The sequence below is a fragment of the Pelodiscus sinensis genome, chromosome 24, assembly GCF_049634645.1.
Source record: "Pelodiscus sinensis isolate JC-2024 chromosome 24, ASM4963464v1, whole genome shotgun sequence".
Lineage (NCBI taxonomy): Eukaryota > Metazoa > Chordata > Testudines > Trionychidae > Pelodiscus > Pelodiscus sinensis.
The window spans coordinates 2,815,941-2,836,042 of record NC_134734.1 but is presented as its reverse complement, the minus strand read 5'-3'; the positions used below and the strand labels follow the sequence as shown (position 1 = coordinate 2,836,042).

Genomic DNA, 20,102 nt, shown 5'->3' with positions numbered 1-20,102 from the left:
AATATCTACCTCATCAACGCTTCATAACTATACAAGAAATTATAAGCGTGATGCTTACAACTCCCACCATCACAGTACTTACTTGTCTCCAGCTAATGGGACACATGGCTTCCACGACCTGTGTGGTCCACCATGCTTGTCTACACTGTCGATGCTTTCACCTTCGGGTAGCAACCGTTTACTTCCTGTCACGACACCCCCAGAGCAAGAGAGTTACCATTCCTCCCCTACGATGGTGGACAATTCCAAACAATCTTCTGGTGGGGGTTCCGTTCCAACAAACTGAACCCGCTATTCAGATTACCATTCAGATAACCTCATCCCATGAGGCATACCGGAGTGGTCGACAAATGCCTTTGATGTCAACCGCGGAGCATCCAGACTAGCGCGCTGAGCTGACAAACAGCTGATCGGCACAGCGCGGCAGCCATTTAAATTTAAATGAAGAGGCGATTATTTAAATTGCTGCTTCATTTCCCTATGCCGGGTAGCCTAATCTACATGCCTCTGTCGCCAGAAGCATGTAGTCTAGACACACCCCTAGACTGGAGCACCCACGGGGACACCACTCAAAGAAGAAAAGGGAGTTACTCACCTTTTGCAGTAACGAGTGTTCTTTGAGATGTGCGTCCCCGTGGGTGCTCCATGACCCTCACTTCCTCCCCTCTGCTCGGAGTCTAGTTACTCAGGAGAAGACGAGGAACTGAAAGGGAGAGGGTTGAGCCGTGCACTGCAGGCACTCAACCACTGCGCGGCCCAACAGGGGAAACTGCTTTGCAAGGTTTCGATCTGAGGCTCAGGGCAACCCTTCATCTAGAGTGGAGCACCGACGGGGACACACATCTCGAAGAAGACTCGTTACTTCACGAGGTGAGTAACTCCCTTTTCTCTCTCTAGAGAGCCATCATGATACTGAAGGCTAGACAGATAAATATAAGGTTTAGGGGCTTTACATTTGTGACAAAAACACGGGAATGAGATACTTCAAATCTTGTAGTTAAGGAGACTGTAGATGAAGTGCAATTATTGACATGCCTACTTGTCTGTTTCCCGTGTTAGCATTTCTTATAGCAACATCTCCCATAAAGAGGCAGGTTTTGTGGAAAGGGGAAAAGAGGAGTTTAAAAAGAGCGGCCTATTTTCTAATCAAGTAGGATTGAGAGATATTAAAATGGGGAGAAGTAATCTCATTGCATAAGGCCAATACGGTATTTTCAGCAGCTCATCAACTTGTGATGGTGGTTGGAAGACTGCACAGAGAGCACGTACCCAGGGACACTTCTGCAAGTTCTCGTGTGCTGTAGAGGTCGACTCCACTGCAGCCCCAAAGAGTCTGATGCAGAGTTTGGGAATGTGGACGGGAGGTGATGGTAACTGGCCCAGCTCATAAACTGGCTTTATAACTATGCAGCCTGAGGGAACAGATTCTCTGTAATTCTCAGGCAATTCTCAGAAAATCCAAATGTCTGGGCTCTGTGTACGATTCATGAATTTCACTGTAATTATAACAAAGTGGTGCAAACAGAAAGGGAAACAACATGAACTTCCCTACTTTGTTTTATAATGGCCTCAGAAGGCATGTTTACAGCTGCAGAGAAAGGGAAGTAGGGGGACTCATGCCACTTTCCCCCTCCCCCAGGGTGCTCCAATGTTTCCATGCATACTGTGGGGAGGGGACATGAGGGTTTGGCGAGGAGAGGGAAAGGAGACAGAGTTCAGTCAGTGGGGGGAGATGGGAGAGGGGAGTGGTCTGGGTCTGCTCGGGAGGTGGGGATTGGGTTTGGCTGGGAGGGAAGAGAGGGCAGATTAGGTGGGGGAGAAAAGTGGAGGGACTGGGTCCGGTCACTAAGGATTGGGTTTGCCTGGGAGGGGAGAGAAGGTGGAAACTGGGTCTGGTGAGTGTGTGGGGGGGAGGTTGGGATGTGTGTGGATGGGGATGTGTGTGGAGGGGAGACAGGACGTAAGCTGGGTTTGGCCGGAGGGCATGGTGGGAGTCAAAGAGCTGCAAGGTGAAAGGGGCATTTTCCTCCTCAGTGCCTGTCCTGCAGCAGTGGGCCAAGGCGGGTGGGGGGGAGCAGCCAACATTTTTTTTCCGTGGGGCAGCAAAAAACCTAGAGCTGGCCCTGCTCAGCTGCTCTCTGAGGGTATGTCTACACTAGCCACCCTAGTTTGGACTAGGGTAGCTAATGTAGTCATTCGAACTTGCAAATGAACTTGCAAATATCCCGGGCTTCATTTGCATGTTCCCGGGTGCTGCCATTTTTAAATACCCTGTAGTTCGAACTACCTGCCCGTGGCTACACGCGGCACGGGCTAGGAAGTTCAAACTAAAGCTCCTAATTCAAACTAACATTACTCCTCCTGCAATGAACAGAGGGGTCCATAGAAGTCCCCTACAATAGTGTGTGCTCCTAACCCCTTTGGTATTTCTCCTTTTCTCCTCTTTCACTCCCTTTCTCTTCCTCTGTCCTCCTTCCAGCCCCTATTCTGTCTCTCCCCAGGGCACCATGGACCAAGGCAACACCACCCTCCCACCAAATACGGAGGCAAACTCCAGCCAGAGCCCAGTATCTGTGAGCCTTGCTTACCTGGCCCTGGCTGGGTTGCTCTTCATCACGTTCCTGGTGGGTGTAGTGGGGAACGGGCTGTACCTGTGGGTGCTGGGGCTGAAGATAAGCAGGACGGTGACCACCCTCTGGTTCCTCCACCTTATATCCTGCTACCTCCTCTTCACCCTGCTGATCCCCTTCTTTGCTGTCTACATCCTCCTGGATTTCCACTGGGTCTTCGGCACGGCCATGTGCAAACTCCTCAATACTTGCATCTCCATGGGCATGTTCTCCTCCGTCTTCCTGCTCACCCTCATCAGCCTGGACCGCTACACCCTCATTCACCATCCCATCTGGTCGAAGAATCACCGCACTGTGGCCCTGGCTGGCAAACTGGCTGTGGGAGTGTGGTTGGTCTCCTTTGCTCTCAGCACTCCCTTTCTGGCTTTCCGGGAGACCCTCATGAGAGACGGGGGCAGAATCGCCTGCATCAACAATTACAATATCTCCAGAAATTGGAATGGAACCGAGACGTGGGATCTGGGGAGACGGATCCATCTGGCCGTCTTTTTGATCCGGTTCTTGCTGGGCTTCCTGCTGCCCTTCTGCACCATTGTGGGATGCTACAGCCGGGTGGTGCTTAGGATGAAGGAGAAGAAGCTGGCGTGGGCTGGGAAACCCTTGAAAGTCATGGTGTCCGCGGTGGCTTCCTTCTTCCTCGGCTGGCTGCCCTACCACTTCTCCCAAGGTATGATTCTCTACAGGAAGGAGCTGCCAGAGTCAGTGTCAGGTGACCTCTTGGGCATTTACACCTTCACAACCTGCTTCAATGCCTGTTTCTCTCCCATCCTCTACGTGTTTGCAGGGGAAAAGTTCTGTCATGTCTTCAGGACGCCTCTTCTCACCTTGGTCAAGACAGCTTTTGTTGACAAACTCGGCAGCAGTGCTGCTGACACTAGTGGAAGACACGGGGGAGATCTTGAGAACACAAAACAGGAGATGTCCTAATGTTGTCCTAATGATGTCCTATTTGTTCCTAGATCCCTGATGTTTCTGAAACCGTATGGGTTCCAGCTATCTCACTCTTTATAAAGCCTGCAGTGTCCCTGGGTTCTAGATTCCCTGCTCTCTCCAGAATTCCATATGTTCTAGGTCTCTCAAATTTTTCCAGATTCAGTTGGTCATCAGTGGCACCAGATCAGTAACCTTGTCCAGGATCTCCCACTGTGTTCTAACCCGTCTTTTGTATTCTGAATCACCAGCTGGCTCTGGAATCTCATTAATTCAAAGTCTCTTTATAGGTTGAAATTGAAGGCCAATTGGCCATAGATCCCTGGCTGGATACTAAAGAGGTTTAAAATCATGTAAAAGCCAACAAGTTTCAGATTTTTGGGAAAAAATTTCATGGCAGTTCTGGATTTCTAAATAGTTTCAAATCCATTAACTGTAGAGTTTTATGGATGAGCCTGTGCATTAGTGTAAAGATTCCCAGTTCTTTTCTAATATGAGTCTTCAGTAGATCTCAAAGAACGTTGCCAAGGTCAATAGCAGTCTCCTGATTATTACAAATGGGGAAAATGAGGCACAAAGCAGGGATGTAACTTGACCAAGGTCACTCGGTAGGCAAAGGGCAGAACTGGCAATAAATTCAGCTCTCTTGAATCCTAGCCCAGGTGTCTGTCCAATGCATCTCCTTATACTGTGAGCTGGGACAAGGATTATGTTTTTGCTTTGTGTTTATACAGCACTGTTGTCAGTTAGGCAGGGTTGTCCTGATGAGTTCTTGATGAGTCTTCTACTCCATCAATGAAAGAGAAACTTCTGGCTGTGTGCATGTGTATGTGCACTCCCCTTTCTAACACCCTAATGGTGAGCAATTAGTCAACACGACAGACTCTGAGAGAGCCCCCAGAGACTGCAAATCAGATAAGGATCAAAAGTACCTGGCTAGGTTCATTGCCAGGTGAAGTACAATACTTGTTGTCAGTGAACAGACTTGCCACTGCACCACAGTGCATATATACACCATGAGAACGGACTGACACCTAATCAGTGTTCTGGATGCTAGAGTCACCCTGTCGGTCAGCTGACGGCTACCCTTTGGGGAGCACTTTTATACGTAAGGCAAACAAGTTACACATCACTCCTGACGTATCAGGTTGTCACCCTCTGTGGGCAACCCTATCCCCACGGAAGGGGGCGGATCGGCTGTGGTTCTTACCAAGATTTACCTTGGATTTATAAAACAGTGCAAGGACGTGGTGGTTGCTATGACAGACCTTGCAATGAGGAAGCGTATTGTAGGCGAACCTGGTTATCATACACTTGTCCAGTTCTGTACTCTTGTTTCTAGTATTGGATTAGAACCTGTACTGACATTGAGCCAAAACATGGGGAGGCCTGCGATGCCCTCAGTGATGTTACTGGCATCACTTCTTGCATCGATTTTGCATTGGGGGTGTCACGTTACTGGATTTTAAGGGGAGCAGCCAGATCACTGCTGTGCGCAAGGGAGGTTGTTTGACCCAAAGTTTGTACAATGGGGGCCATATGAGGTGGTAAATGAAAGCTTATGTTCGACTGATTCTATGTGTGCTACTCATGGACCTGTGTGATATCTGTAAGAGGAGTTATGAATGTGGACTCTGTGCTGATACTGTGAGTGTTCTCTGCCTGAGACAGAGCAATGGACCTGAACTGTCTGCTATAAGGAAGGAATGTCCAGTCAATGACTATGCTAATTAGCAAGGCTCCAGGAACAATGGCTCTCAAGGTGCCCAATACACGTGAGGCATGGGTCTGGAACCTGCAAACCAGCCAATATCATGGCTGCTGACATGGGGCATAGGGATAGGTCACAGGGACATGTGACCTGCTCCAGTTTGGAAGATACCAGGGATGGATATAAAATTCCATGAGGCAAACTCCATTTTGCCTTCAATTCTGCTCCTGATTCCAGATGCAGCCTTGTGAGGAACAGCAAACCGGGAAGAATTGGATGTGACATAGGATGTGCACCAGAGACTTTTAAATAGCAAGTTCGTAACATCTCTGCTGAGAGCCTGCATTGAGAACTTGGTAATTCAATACATGTAATGTATTCTCCTTAACAACCTCACTCTCCTGCTTTTCTTTCTTTCATTAATAAATCTTTAGATTTTAGATTCTACAGGATTGGCCCAGCGTGCTCTTGTGGGTAAGATCCAAAGTGTAAATTGACTGGGAACTGTGGCTGGTTTCTTGGGATCGGAAGAACCCATTCGGGGTAGGTGAGATTGGGTTCTATAACCCCTCACTTGTGTGTTAGGCCTGGGGCTGATTTTGGCATAGGGAAAGCTGAGTGTCTGAGGGGTTTTGATCGTGAGGCTTCTGCTGGCTGGATTGGCAGCTGATGCGCTCAGTGTGACTGGCTTGTGGCTTATTTAGAAAAGGCCTCCAGTCAGGGGCTGTAAGGAGCCCTGTTTTTGAGCAATTGCCCTGAGCTGACACCCTCAATGGTGCCCAGACCCGGCCCGGTCCATCACACTAAGGTGTTTCTTAACAAGATGTTCTATTACGACCCCTCTGCAAAGTGCTTGCAGCCTGTGCCTGGGACCTCTTAGAGCTGAGTGTTTCTGTACTATCAGCCCCGTTCTTGCCAGCTTCTGTGAGTAGGGCCTGCCCCTTGCTCACATCTTACTTCTGCTTTAGATTAGCTAAGCTTGACCATTACTGTCTAGTCGTCAGGCCTCACACTCGGCCAGTGACGTGGCCTGATGTTTCAGACCCTCATCTTCCTACAAGCACCTAGTACAGCAGGGTCCTCATCCAGGACTGGGGCTCTGAGAGCTGCTGAAATAAATAATACTAATTAATACTCATCCCCAGGTGCGTTGGGCTACGTAGTTTCCATTCGGTTGGTGTGGCTATTCTGCAGTCCCTTACAACCACTGCATGGCCTGAGCACTGGGGTATTTAGTGTGGGGAGGTTCTGGCTTAATTAAAGAGCAGGCAGGAAGGAAAAGAAGCCAGCAGAATGAAGAGCAGCCTTAGAGAAACCACCTGCCCATGAACATCTCAGGCTGGTGAAGGTGAGACCTCCAGGCCAGTGGCTGTGCTGAACGGAGTGTGAGTAACCATCCATAATACTGTGGGTAAATCCCAATATCACAAAATTGCAGTGAACTGTGTGAGATCAGAGAACCAGAGAATCTCAGGGTTGGCAGAGGTCACCAAGTTCAACCCCCTGCGCAAAGCAGGACCAGCCCCAACTCAACCATCCCAGCCAGGGCTTTAAGAGTGGGGGTGGGGGTGGGAGGGCAGAACTGGACACAACACTCCAGATGTGGCCTCCCCAATGCCAAATAAAGGGGAATAATCACTTCTCTGGATCTGCTGGCAATGCTCCTCCTAATGCATCCCAGTATGCCATTAGCCTTCTTGGGTACAAGGGCGCACTGTTGACTCATATCCAGCTTCTCATCCATTCTAATCCCCAGGTGCTTTTCTGCTGAACTGCTACTTAGCCAGTCGGTCCCCAGCTTGTAGCAGGGCTTGGGATTCTTCCATCCCAAGGACAGGACTCTGCACTTGTTCTTGTGGAACATCATCAGATTTCTTTTGATCTAATTCTCTAATCTGTCTAGGTCACTCTGGACCCTATCCCTGCCCTCCAGCGTATCTACCTCTCCCCATAGCGTAGTGTCATCCGCAAGCTTGCTGAGGGTGCAATCTATCCCTTCAGCCAGGTCATTAATAAGGATGTGGAACAAAATCGGCCCTAGAAGCTACCTTTGGGGCATTCCGCTAGATACCCACTGCCAACCAGACATTGAGCCCTTGATCACTGTTTGTTGAGCCTGACAATCTAGCCAGCTTTCCAGCCTCCTTACAGTCCCTGTATCCGCTCCATACTTCTTTAACTTGCTGGCAAGAATACTGTGGGAGACAGTATCAAAAGCTTTGCTAAAGTCAAGGTATATCACCAACACTGCCTTCCCCATGTCCACAGAGCCAGTTGCCTCCTCATAGAAGGCAATTAAGTTAGTCAGTCCTTCCTGAACAGTTTCTACCCTTCCATGACAGTGCTCCAGTCATGTGAGTCGTCCCACCAAGTCTCCGTTATTCCAATCACGTCATAGTTCTTCGACTGGGCTACGACTCCCAATTCTTCCTGCTTGTTTATCATCATATATATAGTAGTCCAGTGTCTGTGAATCTGTAACGCTGAAATTCTGGCTGTTCCCTCTGGACGGCGCTGTTGTCTGAAATTCTGGCTGTTCCCTCTGGGCGGTGCTGTTGCTGAAATGCTGGCTGTTCCCTCTGGGCGACCCATGCTGCATGGGGAGTGCAGGGCCCAAACGGCTGCTTGCTCTCCCGCAGTGGCCCAGCTGAGCGGTGCAGAAGTCAGCCGAGTGCCACGGCGGGAGGGGAAGGGGGGCAGGGTGGTGACATGTGGCGTGACAGCGGCTCCAGGCCCTGCCCCCTGGCCGTGAACGTCACCGCCCCACCACCCTTTGTCTCCTGCCGTGGTGCTCGGCTGACTTCTGCGACACTCAGCCAGGCCGCCACGTGGGAGCAAGGGGCGCAAGCGACCGTTTGGGCTCCGTGCTCCCCATGCAGCACAGGGAGTGCAGAGACCAAATGGCTGTTTGGGCTCCGTGGTCCCATGAGTGAGAGGCAGGAGGGGGAAGAGAAGAAAAACAGTGAAGAGGGAGGGAGGGATAGCTCGGTGGTTTGAGCATTGGCCTGCTAAACCTAGGGTTGTGAGCTCAATCTTTGAGGAGGCCATTTAGAGATTTGAGGCAAACATCTATGAGGGATGGTACTTGGTCCTGCTGTGAAGGCAGGGGACTGGACTTAATGACCTTTCAAGGTCCCTTCCAATTCTAGGAGATAGGCATCTCCCTTTATATTAGAGGTGGAGGAGAGCTGAGAGGGGGTGGGGGAGGCAGTAGGAGGGAGAGAGATGGAGCAAGAGACCAGAGGCTCAGGAGAGAAGACCTACGTGGAGGAGAGACCTGAAAATCCCATTTTATGATGGGCTAATTGGCTAGTTTTAGATAATGATCTTGTTCCCTGGTGCTCCGGGGAAAGATGGAAGAGGAGTTGGAAGTGAGGAAAGAGGAGGGAAATGGAAGAGTGGAAGAGGAGAGCACTTGGTCAGGGGAAGGGGTCAGAACTGCTTGGTTGTAGGAGGAAGTGAGGTGTGCTGCCTTAGAACAGTGGCTGTTCGCTAGGGGCACATGTACCCCTGGGGGCACACAGAGCTGTTCCAGGGGGTAAGTCAGCTCATCACAAGAGTTGCCTAGTTTGACAACAGGCACAATAAAGAGCCCTGCTGACGTCAGTCCCTGCTAAGCTTTCCCACAATGACTTCTTCATACTGCTCCGTGTTCTGACCCCGGATGGTAAGTATCAGAGTGCTCAGCCAGTTGATGTGTATCTGAGAAAACAGGAAGGGCAGCCGTCAGTGGCACCGTGCTGTGCACTGTGTGCGTTGTGTCGGATTGTGTAAGCAGGTCCTTTCTCAGTGAGGTGAAGCATGTGGTTGGGCCAGGCAAATCAGCAGTTGGGGAAGGTTGAGAGCCACTGGGTAGACCTTAATTGGGGAACAGCTCAGGGCTTGACATCAAATGAGGGAGAAAAATTCACCCACATCACAGACCTCCCCTACTAACTTCACTGAGTGCCCCTCACAGGCTAACCTCACTCTTAATCAGTGTCAGGCACTCCCATGGGATAACCACACTTCTACCCAGTGGCAGGGAGTCCTACAGGCTAGCCCCACTGCCACGTAGGGACAGGGAGTTTTACAGGCTAAGCTCTCTGGTATCCAGTATCAGGCGGCTCCAAAGGCTAGCCCCACTTCTACCCATTAGCAAGGAGTGCCACAGGCTAACTCCAGTGGTACCCAGTGGCAGGAGTTCCACAGGCTAACTCCACTGGTACCCGGTGGTGGAGAGGCTCACTGGTTTGCCTTTGCAATAGCCAATGTCTGTGGTGTCTAAGGGTCCTGAGCTAGGAAATTCCCCTTCAGATCCTGCGTTGGGCTCTCTGCCCATCGTCTCGACTCACCTGGGTGGCGGATGGTGGAAATATGGACCTAGCCCAGACAGAGTCTTGGATGGCTTGTGTTTCCCAGCAAAACGTTGTCCGTGTGTCTGTCCCCTCACTGCCAAACCCTGTCTGTTTGGTGAGTTCACTCACCGTAGCTTTGCTATTTCTACACGCTGCACTCCCACCTGCTCTCTAAGGGTATGTCTACACTACCCTCCTAGTTCGAACTAGGAGGGTAATGTAGGCATACCGCACTTGCAAATGAAGCCTGGGAAATTCAAATCCCGGGCTTCATTTGCAAGTGCGGTATGCCTACATTACCCCGCTAGTTCGAACTAGCGGGGTAGTGTAGACATATCCTAAGATCCACAAGCTGCAAACCATAAACGATCATTGGACACTGTCGTAGCAAAGAACCCACCACAGCAGCAGGCACCAGCTTAGAACCAGCCCCTGCTCCCCTCCCAGAAGTGGGGCGAGAACCCAGGTGCTCTGGCCCCCAGCTTCCTAATACAGTATATGTGGGCTGCTGGTCATAGCTCGACGAGGATAGGGTCTAGTGGTTAGAGCAGGTGAGCAATAGCTGTGGGAGCTCTTGTGTTATCTATAAGTGGTGGGAGGATCTCAGAGTGACACAGCACATGTGCAGTCCTGCCTCTTCCTGTTCTAGATAGTCTCAGGCACATCAAGTCCTTCCCCAGAGTTGTTTGTTCGACAGGCTCCATCTCCTTGGAGCTCGGAGATCCCCAATGAGAACTTGCTACAGACTTCCCACCGGTGCGTACGAGAGACCCAGGTTGTATTCTGAGGGGAGTGGGGCCTAGTGGTTAGAGGTGTGTGTGTGTGTGTGTGTGTGTGTGTGTGTGTGTGTGTGTTTCTGCTGTCAGTTCTGGGAGGGGAATGGAGCCCACGGGATTAGAGGGTTTGGGCTCCACACCTCTCCCTTCCCCCTCTTCTGCATCCTCCAAATCCCCTTTGTGTTCTTCCCACTCCCCCTTAGAGTACCACGGCCCCTCTCTGCCCCCTACATGCCCATTTAGCCCAGCACCTCATGCCCCCCCCCCAGTCCCAGCCACCCCCGGAGCCAAGGGAGCACCTGCAGTGGGTGGGACAGGAGACAAGCCCGTCACCACCTGCCCCATCCTCCTCCTAAGCCTTTCCCGCCTGGCCAGCTCTGCCCGCTGCTGCCCGTCTGCTCCTGGCCTCACCACACTGTTGCTCAGGCAGGATGCTGGACCCGGGTGTGAGGCTTCTCTCCTTCCCCTCATCCCTCCCTCCCTGGGCCTCTGGCAGCCCCTGCAGATGGGGGTGGGGGGGGCATTGAGGGGCGGTGGTACCCCCTGTGTCTGGGGAGGACCAGAGCCAAGACCCATAAAATCGTAGGACTGGGAGGGATCTCGAGAAGCCATCAGGGCCAGTCCCTGCACCCACGGCAGGACCGAGCTCCGTCTAGATCATCCCAGGCAGGTGTCTGTCCAGCCTGCGCTTAAATATCTCCAGGGATGGAGATTCCACAACCTCCCCAGGCAATTTATTCCCGTGTTTCACTAAACCTCCCTGGCTGCAGTTTAAGCCCATTGCTGCTTGTCCGGTCCTCAGAGGCCAAGGAGAAGAATTTTTCTTCCTCCTCCCTGTGACCCCCTTGTAGATACTTGAAAGCTGCTCTCGTGTCCCTTCTCCGTCTGCTCCTTCCCAGACTAACGGAGCCCAGTTCGTTCAGTCGCCCTCCCGGGCCGGGTTTTCTCGCCCTTTCCTCGTTTGTGCTGCTCCTCTCTGAACTTTCTCCAATTTGATCCCGTCTGTTCTGAAATGAGGCTCCCAGAGCTGGACGCGGTCGGGCAGGAGGAACAGTCGCTGCTCGTGCCTTGCTCACAACGCGCCTGCGACCGCACCCCAGAGCGGGGTTGGTTCTTCATGCAGCCGTGTCACCCTGTTGCCGGGGCGACGTGCGAAGGGGGCGCTGGGGGCAGGGGACCCTCCAAACGCCGTGGGTGGGAGGAGCCGGGGACCAGCGCCTCTGGCCGACCTGGGAGACCAGCGGGGGTCTGGCGCCCACAGCAGGGGTCCCCCCCACGGGCAACGGTGGGGGGAGCGGAGGAATGCGGCGTCGCTCTCCCGGCTGCCGGCTGCATTACTCGGGGGTGGGGGGGAGGGGCTGTCGGGGGAGGGGCGCCAGTGTGTACGTCCACCGTGTTGCGTTTGTCTGAGGCGCTGGTCAGCCGCCTGTCACCGACCCCGGCCTGGAAAGGGCGGGAAAAGGAAAAAGGCGGGAAAAGTGGGGTCACCTGACCCCAATCCGCCGGGCGACAAGAGGGCTGACAAGGGCCCTGACCCCCTCCAGGGCTCTGTGCAACTCAGGGGTGGGGGCACAGCCCATCTGAGCCCCTTAGTTCATGGGGGAGGCTGTTTGGCTCCACAGGCCGCCAGGTGCCTGTGTGCTGCCAGCCTGTAGCCTGGAGATCTCCCACCAGAGAGTGTGTCTGGGACAGGCTGCTGGGGGGGGGGGCAGCCCCACGCCCCACGCCTGTCGCTCTCACTGGGCACAGCGTGTCCCTTGTAGGTCCGCTGGGCCAAGTGTTTTTGGGAGTGTGTGTGTGGGCTCTGGGCTTAGCCCAGGGTGGGGGTTTAGAGTCCAGGAGGGGTTTCTGGGTGCAGCTCTGAGGAGTTTGATTGGAGGGGGACTCACATCTGGGGCAGGAGGTTCAGGGCTGGGAGAGGGGTTCAGGAAGCAGGCTCTGGCTGGGCACCATTTAACTGAGACGGCTTCCAGGTGGTGGAGCTGTGGGGTTAAGGCCCCATGCCCTGCCCCTCATCTACAGGCACTGAGCCCACAGCTCCTACTGGCCACGATTCCCCGTTACTGATCAATGGGAGCTGCAGGAGCAGTGTCTGCAGGCAAGGACAGCCTGTGGAGGCCCCCTGCTCCGCCTCTCTCAGGGCTGTAGGGACATGCCAGCTACTTCCCGGAACAGCAATGGCCACGGGGTAATTACTCCAGCCACGACAGGTTCGGCATTTGAGAACTCACTGCTCAAAGAATGAAATGGAAGCGTCAGAGAATTAAAATGATGAAATGCACAGACCCATCAAAAAGAAGTAAACGTAAAAGATGTAACAACAACCTCCCATGTACATGTTGGGTCCGGAGATGAGAGTGAAAGACAGTGGGTGTTTTCATACCTCATAGAATCTGATGGGAAGGTCAGTCTCAGTCTCCCAATTTGTACCAATGGGATGTGGAAGTGGCTTGGTCAACGTGGCAGAGCCAGGAATGGCACCGATGCCTCCTGAGACCCAGTCCCAGTCTCGAGTGGCCCTGACTCCTTACACAGTGTGCGATGCCCGCAGGGACTGTCTTTCTTTGTACAGCTCCTGGCGCAGCAGAGTTTGAATTTCCCACTGGTTCTATCCTGGGAGGGGTGCCGGGGCTTGTTTTAAAGCGATGGCTTTCTCTTAAGTGAGGGCTCTAAGACAGGGTCTGAAGGGTCATTTCTATTTATGATTCGCAGCTTTGTGATCTCAGAGGGCAGGTGGGGGCGGAGCGTGTAGAAGACAGAGATAAGGGGCGTGAACTCAATACACACAGTTGCACGGGCATTTTGCTGGCAAATAGGTGCTCTCTGAGTCTCTGTGCTGGGTCCCAGTTCCCACCACCTGCTGCTGAGGTAAGTTGCCCCCTGATGGGTTTGAAGGGGAATTTCCTTGTTAAGTCCACTTAGAAGGCCCAGACATTTGCTATTGCAGAGGCAAGCCAGTGGAACTCCCTGCCACTGGATCTCAAGTGAGTTAGCCTGCGAAATACCATACCATAGTGTGAGGCAGGGTCCGACCAGCAGTTTTCAAACTTTTTTCCCATGATCCAGTTGAAAAAAATTGTTGATCCTGCAACCCAGCATAATTTGACTGGAGTGCGGGCTGCAGGGTGGGGCTGAGGATGAGAATTTTGAGTGCAGGAGGGAGCTCTGGCTTCGGTGAGTGTGTGTGGGTGTATTTAAACTACATGGCTCCATCGATGGAGCATGTAGATTAGGCTGATCGGCAAAGGGAAATGAAGCCACGATTTAAATAATTGTGGCTTAATTTAAATTTAAATGGCTGCTGCGCTGAGCTGACAAACAGCTGATCAGCTGTTTGTCAGCTCTGCACGCTAGTCTGGACGCTCCCGCGCCAACCTGAAAGCCCTTTATTGACCTCCCCGTTATGCCTCGTAGGATGAGGTTTACTGGGGAGGTCGATAAAGGGCTTTCATGTTGGCGGGGGAGCGTCCAGACTGCCCCGATCTGCCGACAAACAGCTGATCGGCAGAGCGGGGCAGCCATTTAAATTTAAATTTCCCTCTGCCGATCTATCTAATCTACATGGCTCTGTCGATGGAGCCATGTAGTTTAGACGTACCCTGTGTGTGTGTGTGTCAGGGCTGGGGCAGAAGGGGCTTACCTTGAGTGGCTCCTGGTCAGTGTTGCAGCAGGGGTGCTAAGACAGCCTTCTGGCCTCTCCTGACCAGGCTGTGCCCAGCCAATGGGAGTGTGGCGCCAGTGCTCAGGGCAGGCGCAGTCATGGAGACCTGTGCACTCTCCCCCCATCTCCCACCGCCCCACCACGTAGGAGCTGAGCCTGTTGCGGTCACTTCTGGGGCACAGCACAGTCTGTGGTGCCAGGAGAGGCAGGGAGCTGCCTTAGCCCCCCACCCCGCTCACCTGATCCCCCTGCAGCAGTGAAACCCAGCGCCTGACATTCCACCCCCCAGGGCCTGTGAAACTCCTCCCCACTGCGGAAGACAGGAATTAGCCTGTGGGATTCCCAGCCACTGGAGAGCTGTGGCATTAACAAAGGGCTTGCAACAGAGAGGTTAGTAGGTGAGACCCAGGATATGGGTGATTTTTTTTCTCTACCGTTTCATGTTAATCTGCTGGGTAGTTCCTCATTTTTGCAGTCTAACCCCTAAAAGCCCATGTCCTTCTCCCATCCTAGGAGTCCTGGATTCCGGCCCCTCCCTCCTTCTCTAACCACTGGCTGCTCAGCAGCACTGAGAGGACTCCGTGCTAACCAGGCCAGTCAGGGGCAGGGTGGGCAGCCCGTCTGTGGCCTAGAGAAAGCAGGTTGGCGAATGGAGGCTTCCTGTGTCGTGGGGAGGGAGGAAATGACCCTGTACATTCTTACAAGGGTGAAGCAGCAATTGCTGGGATGGGCAGAGAAGCACAAGAGACGGGGGTGGGGGAAGGGTGGCTTCTTCTGCCTTGTGGCAGGGAGTTCCACAGACACAAGCTCTCACATACGTGGATTTGACAGCACTGATCCCCAGCGCACTGAGCAGGCCTGATCCCCTGCCTTGGGGCCAGGTTAGAACTGGCCATCCTGGAGGGGAAAGGCTTTGTGTTCCATTCCTTGGCCCCTCGAGCCAGTTAAGCATCCAGATGGCAGGCAAGTAGCATTCTGTGCATTTGCTCTCCTTGAGTGTCCCCTTCCCCTGTAGTAATCCCCCAGTGGCCCGCCCACTCACAGCACTCTCCAGCAGCAGTGAGTTCCATCAGTCGTAGCCCAGGTGTGATGAATACCTTTCCTGGACTGTCCGAATAAACAGAAGGGCTCATAGAAGCCCTCTCCTATAGTGTGTTCCTAACCCTTTTGGTATTTCTCTTCTCCTCTTTCATTCCCTTTCTCTTCTTCTGTCCTCCTTCTAGCCGCTCTTCTGTCTCTCCCCAGGGCACCATGGACCAAGGCAAAACCACCCTCCCATCAACCACAGAGGCAAACTCCAGCCAGAGCCCAGCAGCTTTGAGCCCTGCTCACCTGGCTGCGGCTGGGTTGCTCTTCATCACCTTCCTGGTGGGTGCGGTGGGGAACGGGCTGTACCTGTGGGTGCTGGGGCTGAAGATGAGGAGGACGGTGACAACGCTCTGGTTCCTCCACCTTATATCCTGCAACCTCCTCTTCACCCTGCTGATCCCCTTCTTTGCTGTCTACATCCTCCTGGGTCTCCACTGGGTCTTCGGCACGGCCATGTGCAAACTCCTCAACACGTTCGTCTGCGTGGGCATGTTCTCCTCCGTCTTCCTGCTCACCCTCATCAGCCTGGACCGCTACACCCTCATTCACAAACCCATCTGGTCCCGAAGCCACCGCACTCTGGCTCTGGCTGGGAAGCTTGTCGTGGGCGTGTGGCTGGTCTCCTTTGGTCTCAGCGCTCCCTACCTGGCTTTCCGGGAGACCCACGTGGTGGACAGGGACAGAATCACCTGCATCAACAATTACAATATCTCCAGAAACTGGAATGGAACTGAGACATGGGTTCTGGGGCATCAGATCCATCTGACCATGTTTGTGATCCAGTTCCTTCTGGGCTTCCTGCTGCCCTTATGCACCATTGTGGGATGCTATACCCGGGTGGGGTTGAAGATGAAGGAGAAGAGGCTGGCATGGGCTGGGAAGCCCTTCAAAGTCATGGTGGCCGCGGTGGCTTCCTTCTTCCTCGGTTGGCTGCCCTATCAGCTCTTCCAGAGTGCAACTGTCTACAGGAAGGAGTTGCCAGAGTCGGTGTCGGGTACTCTCTTGGTCATTTACATCATCACTGCTTGCTTCAATGCCTGTTTCTCTCCCATCTTCTACCTGTTTGTGGGGGAGAAGTTCTGGCTGGTCTTTAGGACGTCTCTTCTCACCCTGGTCAAGACAGGTTTTGTTGACAAACTCAGCAGCAGTGCTCCGACACTAATGGAGGACACGGGTGTGAGCTTGAGAACACAAAATGCGGTATGTCCTGAAGACTGAAGGAATCTTTGCCTTAGACTTAGGGAGAGTTGGAAATTTGGCCTTATTTGTTCATAGATCCCTGATATTTTAAAACCTGGTTTACATTCTTACAGGCTAGGGTGTATCTTACTGAGTCCCTGCTCTCCCCACAATTCCATATGTTCTAGGTCTCTGAAATTTTTCAGTTGGATGTGAGTGGCAGCAGATCAGTAGCCTTCTCCAACATTGTGTTTGCCTTAGTTCTTCCACTGTGTTCTAACCTTCTGTGGACGCCAGGACTCCTCAATTCACAAGGTGTAAGGGACACTGACTGGAGTGTTTGCGTCCATTGACCTCCTGCGGTGGAAACGGCACTGATGGTCAAATTAAAGTACATTGACTCCTGCTATGCAATTAACGACGATGGAGTGGTGTTTCTTAATTCGTCCTTCCGGGTAAGTACAGACAAGGCCCGAGTCTGCGAAAAGTCTCTTTTTAAATAAATGGCATGAATAAATGGGAATGGAGAAAGGCTGTTCACAGTAGTGACGGATGGCAGAACAAGGACCAATGGTCTCAATTTACAGTGAGGGAGGTTTAGGTTGGAGATTAGGACAAACTATTTCCCTAGGCAGGTGGAGAAGCACTTGGATGGGTTAACTGGGGAGGGGGTGGAATCTCCATCCCTAGAGATTTTTATCTCGACTTGACAAAGCCCTGGCTGGGTTGGTTTAGTTGGGGTATGTCTAGACTGCATCCCTCTGTTGGCAGAGGGATGCAGATTAGGCAGGTCAACACTGCAAATGAGGCAGGGATTTAAATATCCAGTGCCTAATTTGCATAAAATGGCCATCATGTTTTGCTGACTCAGCACTTTGTTGGCAAAAAGCGGCAGTGTAGAAGGGGATCTGTCGAGAAAGAAAGCCTTTTTCGACAGATCCTGTAAACCTCCTTGTAAAAAAGGAATGCGGGATAATAACCCCACTCCTCCCACCCCTGCCTGGCTTCTGCGCAATCACAGGCTCCTAGCACCGATCGTGGCCCCGCCTTCCAGCTGCTCCCCCCACCAATGCCAGGCTTCTGTCTGGTGCGCAGCTGGAAAAATCAGAGAATACTGGACATTGCACATTGCATAGTTTCTGATTTTTTTACTGGACAAACAGCGCAAATACCAGACTATCCGGTAGAATACTGGACACCTGGCAACCCTGACAGCTGCAGTCCCCTTACTGTTGTGATTTGCTAAATTTGATCCGCTTATTTCTGTGTATGTGTCATCTTCGTATTGTGAGCTTTATGTAGCTTGTGTTTGGGAGAAAGGCTGCCGCTGCCTCCACTTCATTTTGCCTTCAGTCCTGCTTCTCCCATATGTGCAACGTCTCTGCAAACTGATTCTCAGAGCAAAGGGCTGGCAGACCATCTGAGCCAAGGCTGTGGTACACAAGACAGCAAACTGGCTGGTGCTGCTAGGAACTCAGAAGTCCTATGTATGCCTCTCATTACTCTGGCTGTTTGACAGCTCTTTCTTTTCTTTTCATTTCTAAGAAACCCTCGAGTTTAGAGTTGCCTGCAGTGCAGTATTGATCTGGTAACGAGGCTGGCCCTCGGGTCACCAGAAAAACATTTTGGGTTGTGAATAGAATTGTAACTTACTTCTCACTTTACTGGACCAATTTGCTGATTGGCTGCCTGACTTTCTTTCGCTCTTTCGCTCTTTCGCTCTTTCTTTCGCTCTTTCTTTCCCTCTTTCTTTCGCTCTTTCGCTCTTTCTTTCCCTCTTTCTTTCGCTCTTTCTTTCCCTCTTTCTTTCCCTCTTTCTTTCGCTCTTTCTTTCTTTCGCTCTTTCTTTCCCTCTTTCTTTCGCTCTTTCTTTCTTTTGCTCTTTCTTTCACTCTTTCTTTCGCCCTTTCTTTCACTCTTTCTTTCGCTCTTTCTTTCGCTCTTTCTTTCTTTCGCTCTTTCTTTCGCTCTTTCTTTTGCTCTTTCTTTCTTTCGCTCTTTCTTTCGCTCTTTCTTTCACTCTTTCTTTCGCTCTTTCTTTCTTTCGCTCTTTCTTTCGCTCTTTCTTTCGTCCTTTCTTTCGCTCTTTCTTTCGCTCTCCATTCCACGGCCTGTCTGGAGCTTGGCATTACTCTCAGTGTGGACTTTTCTTGGCACCCTGGAGGTCCCACTGTTACCAGATGTGCCCATTACTCTGGGGCTTGCTCATTTATTGGGGTTTCACTTATGGGGGATGGGGAGGTTAATAATTCTACCCTTGTGCTACTTGTGCTCTCCTATGGAGCTGGATTCTCCCCACTGCCAGTTCTCTCCCAATGGAGCTCTCATGCAAGAACTAGGCTCCCCCAGGCTGGATTCTTCCCACCCTAGAATCAGAGGAACACACGGACACACACACCCACAACCAGAGCGTGTCTGAGAGGGCTGGTTAATCAGCACTCACAAGCTGACCTTTGTTAAGTCCCTGACCTTAGCAAGCTGGTTGCACAGCAATGCCTGGCTGTGACCTTCCTGCGCCCTTGGACTCAATGGGCTGGTTAAACGGCACTTTCCGCTGCCGCTCTCATGCATCCCCAGGTTCAGCTCCTCCCAATCCCCACTTTCACCCCACCACCACCGTTGTGTTAGAGACCCTCCTGGCGAGCAAACCCCACAGGACTTTGGGGCACTGCAGGGATCCTTAGCTTAGGTGCAAGGAGTGTTGCCGCAGAGGGAATGGGGAAGCCAAAGCACCCCTGAGAGGCAGCACGTTAGTGAGATGAAAAAAAAAAACCCAGAGAGAGTGAGCAGGAGAGAAAAGCAACCATCTTAACAACGAAAGTGATTTATTTCTAGGTACAGTAGTAACCAGACAAGGGGAGACTGGCAAACAAAACAGTCACACTAGTACACTGAACTGTTACACTATTACAGCTACATTTAATCTGATTACAAATGTATCTATCGCTTCACTCTCTCACTCAGTCTATCTATCTGTCATAAAAGACAGGACTATGCAGCACTTTAAAGACTAACAAGATGGTTTATTAGATGATGAGCTTTCGTGGGCCAGACCCACTTCCTCAGATCAATTTGTGGAAGAACATTGGCACGACCATATATACCAAAATGATACAATCAAAAAAAGTGAACACATATAAAATTGACAAATCAAATTTTAGAACAGAGTGGGGTCGAGGTATATACAGGCCGTCCCCGGGTTACATACAAGATAGGGACTGTAGGTTTGTTCTTAAGTTGAATTTGTATGTAAGTCGGAACTGGTACATATTGTAGGGGAAACTCTAGCCAAACATTTCTCCAGAGCTCAGTTTTATTCTCCCACACCTCACTTCCCTCAGTCCTTTATTCTCAAGCTGAGGTGTCTGCTGAGAAAAGCTGCTCCGCATCTCCCTGGTCTGCTGGGGGGCGGGGGGGCAGCAGATCAGGAAGACGCTGAGTGGCTTTTCTCGCCGCGGAGGATGCAGGCGGCGGGACCGCGGCGCGTCTCGGCGGTCTGCTGGGGGGGGGGGGGGCAGCTAGTGCGGGGTTGTCTCACTCCGTTTGTAAGTAGGGATCCAATGTAAGTCGAATCCATGTAACCCGGGGACTGCCTGTATGGTCGTGCCAATTTTCTTCCACAAATTGATCTGAGGAAGTGAGTCTGGCCCACGAAAGCTCATCACCTAATAAACCATCCTGTTAGTCTTTGAAGTGCTGCATAGTCCTGTCTTTTGTTTCAGCTACACCAGACGAACACGGCTGCATCTCTCTCACTATCTGTCATACACACACACAATAGTACTAACT

The 20,102-nt window shown here is 51.9% G+C and overlaps 2 protein-coding genes and 1 pseudogene across 3 annotated transcripts in view; all 3 read left to right on the top strand.

Annotated features, from left to right (window-relative positions):
• Positions 1-674: 674 nt before the first annotated feature.
• Positions 675-7,945, top strand: LOC102460585 (putative G-protein coupled receptor 33). Of its 2 annotated transcripts, XM_075907375.1 has the most exons (3): positions 675-870; positions 1,222-1,370; positions 2,480-7,945. In XM_075907375.1, the coding sequence occupies exon 3, from the start codon at positions 2,508-2,510 to the stop codon at positions 3,555-3,557; it is 1,050 nt and encodes a 349-aa protein (XP_075763490.1). In that variant the 5' UTR covers positions 675-870; positions 1,222-1,370; positions 2,480-2,507; the 3' UTR covers positions 3,558-7,945. The 2 variants fall into 2 exon arrangements, with proteins under 2 accessions (XP_075763490.1, XP_075763489.1); XM_075907374.1 differs by lacking the exon at positions 1,222-1,370 and having other exon boundaries at positions 676-870.
• A 1,958-nt stretch (positions 7,946-9,903) lies between these two features.
• Positions 9,904-18,028, top strand: LOC102460822 (putative G-protein coupled receptor 33; annotated as a pseudogene).
• Positions 16,651-20,102, top strand: part of LOC102459745 (putative G-protein coupled receptor 33) — a 27,154-nt gene continuing 23,702 nt past the window's right edge. Inside the window, exon 1 of the mRNA XM_075907376.1 lies at positions 16,651-16,768. The gene's annotated coding sequence lies outside the window, so the exon portion shown is untranslated. The remainder of the gene's footprint in view (positions 16,769-20,102) is intronic.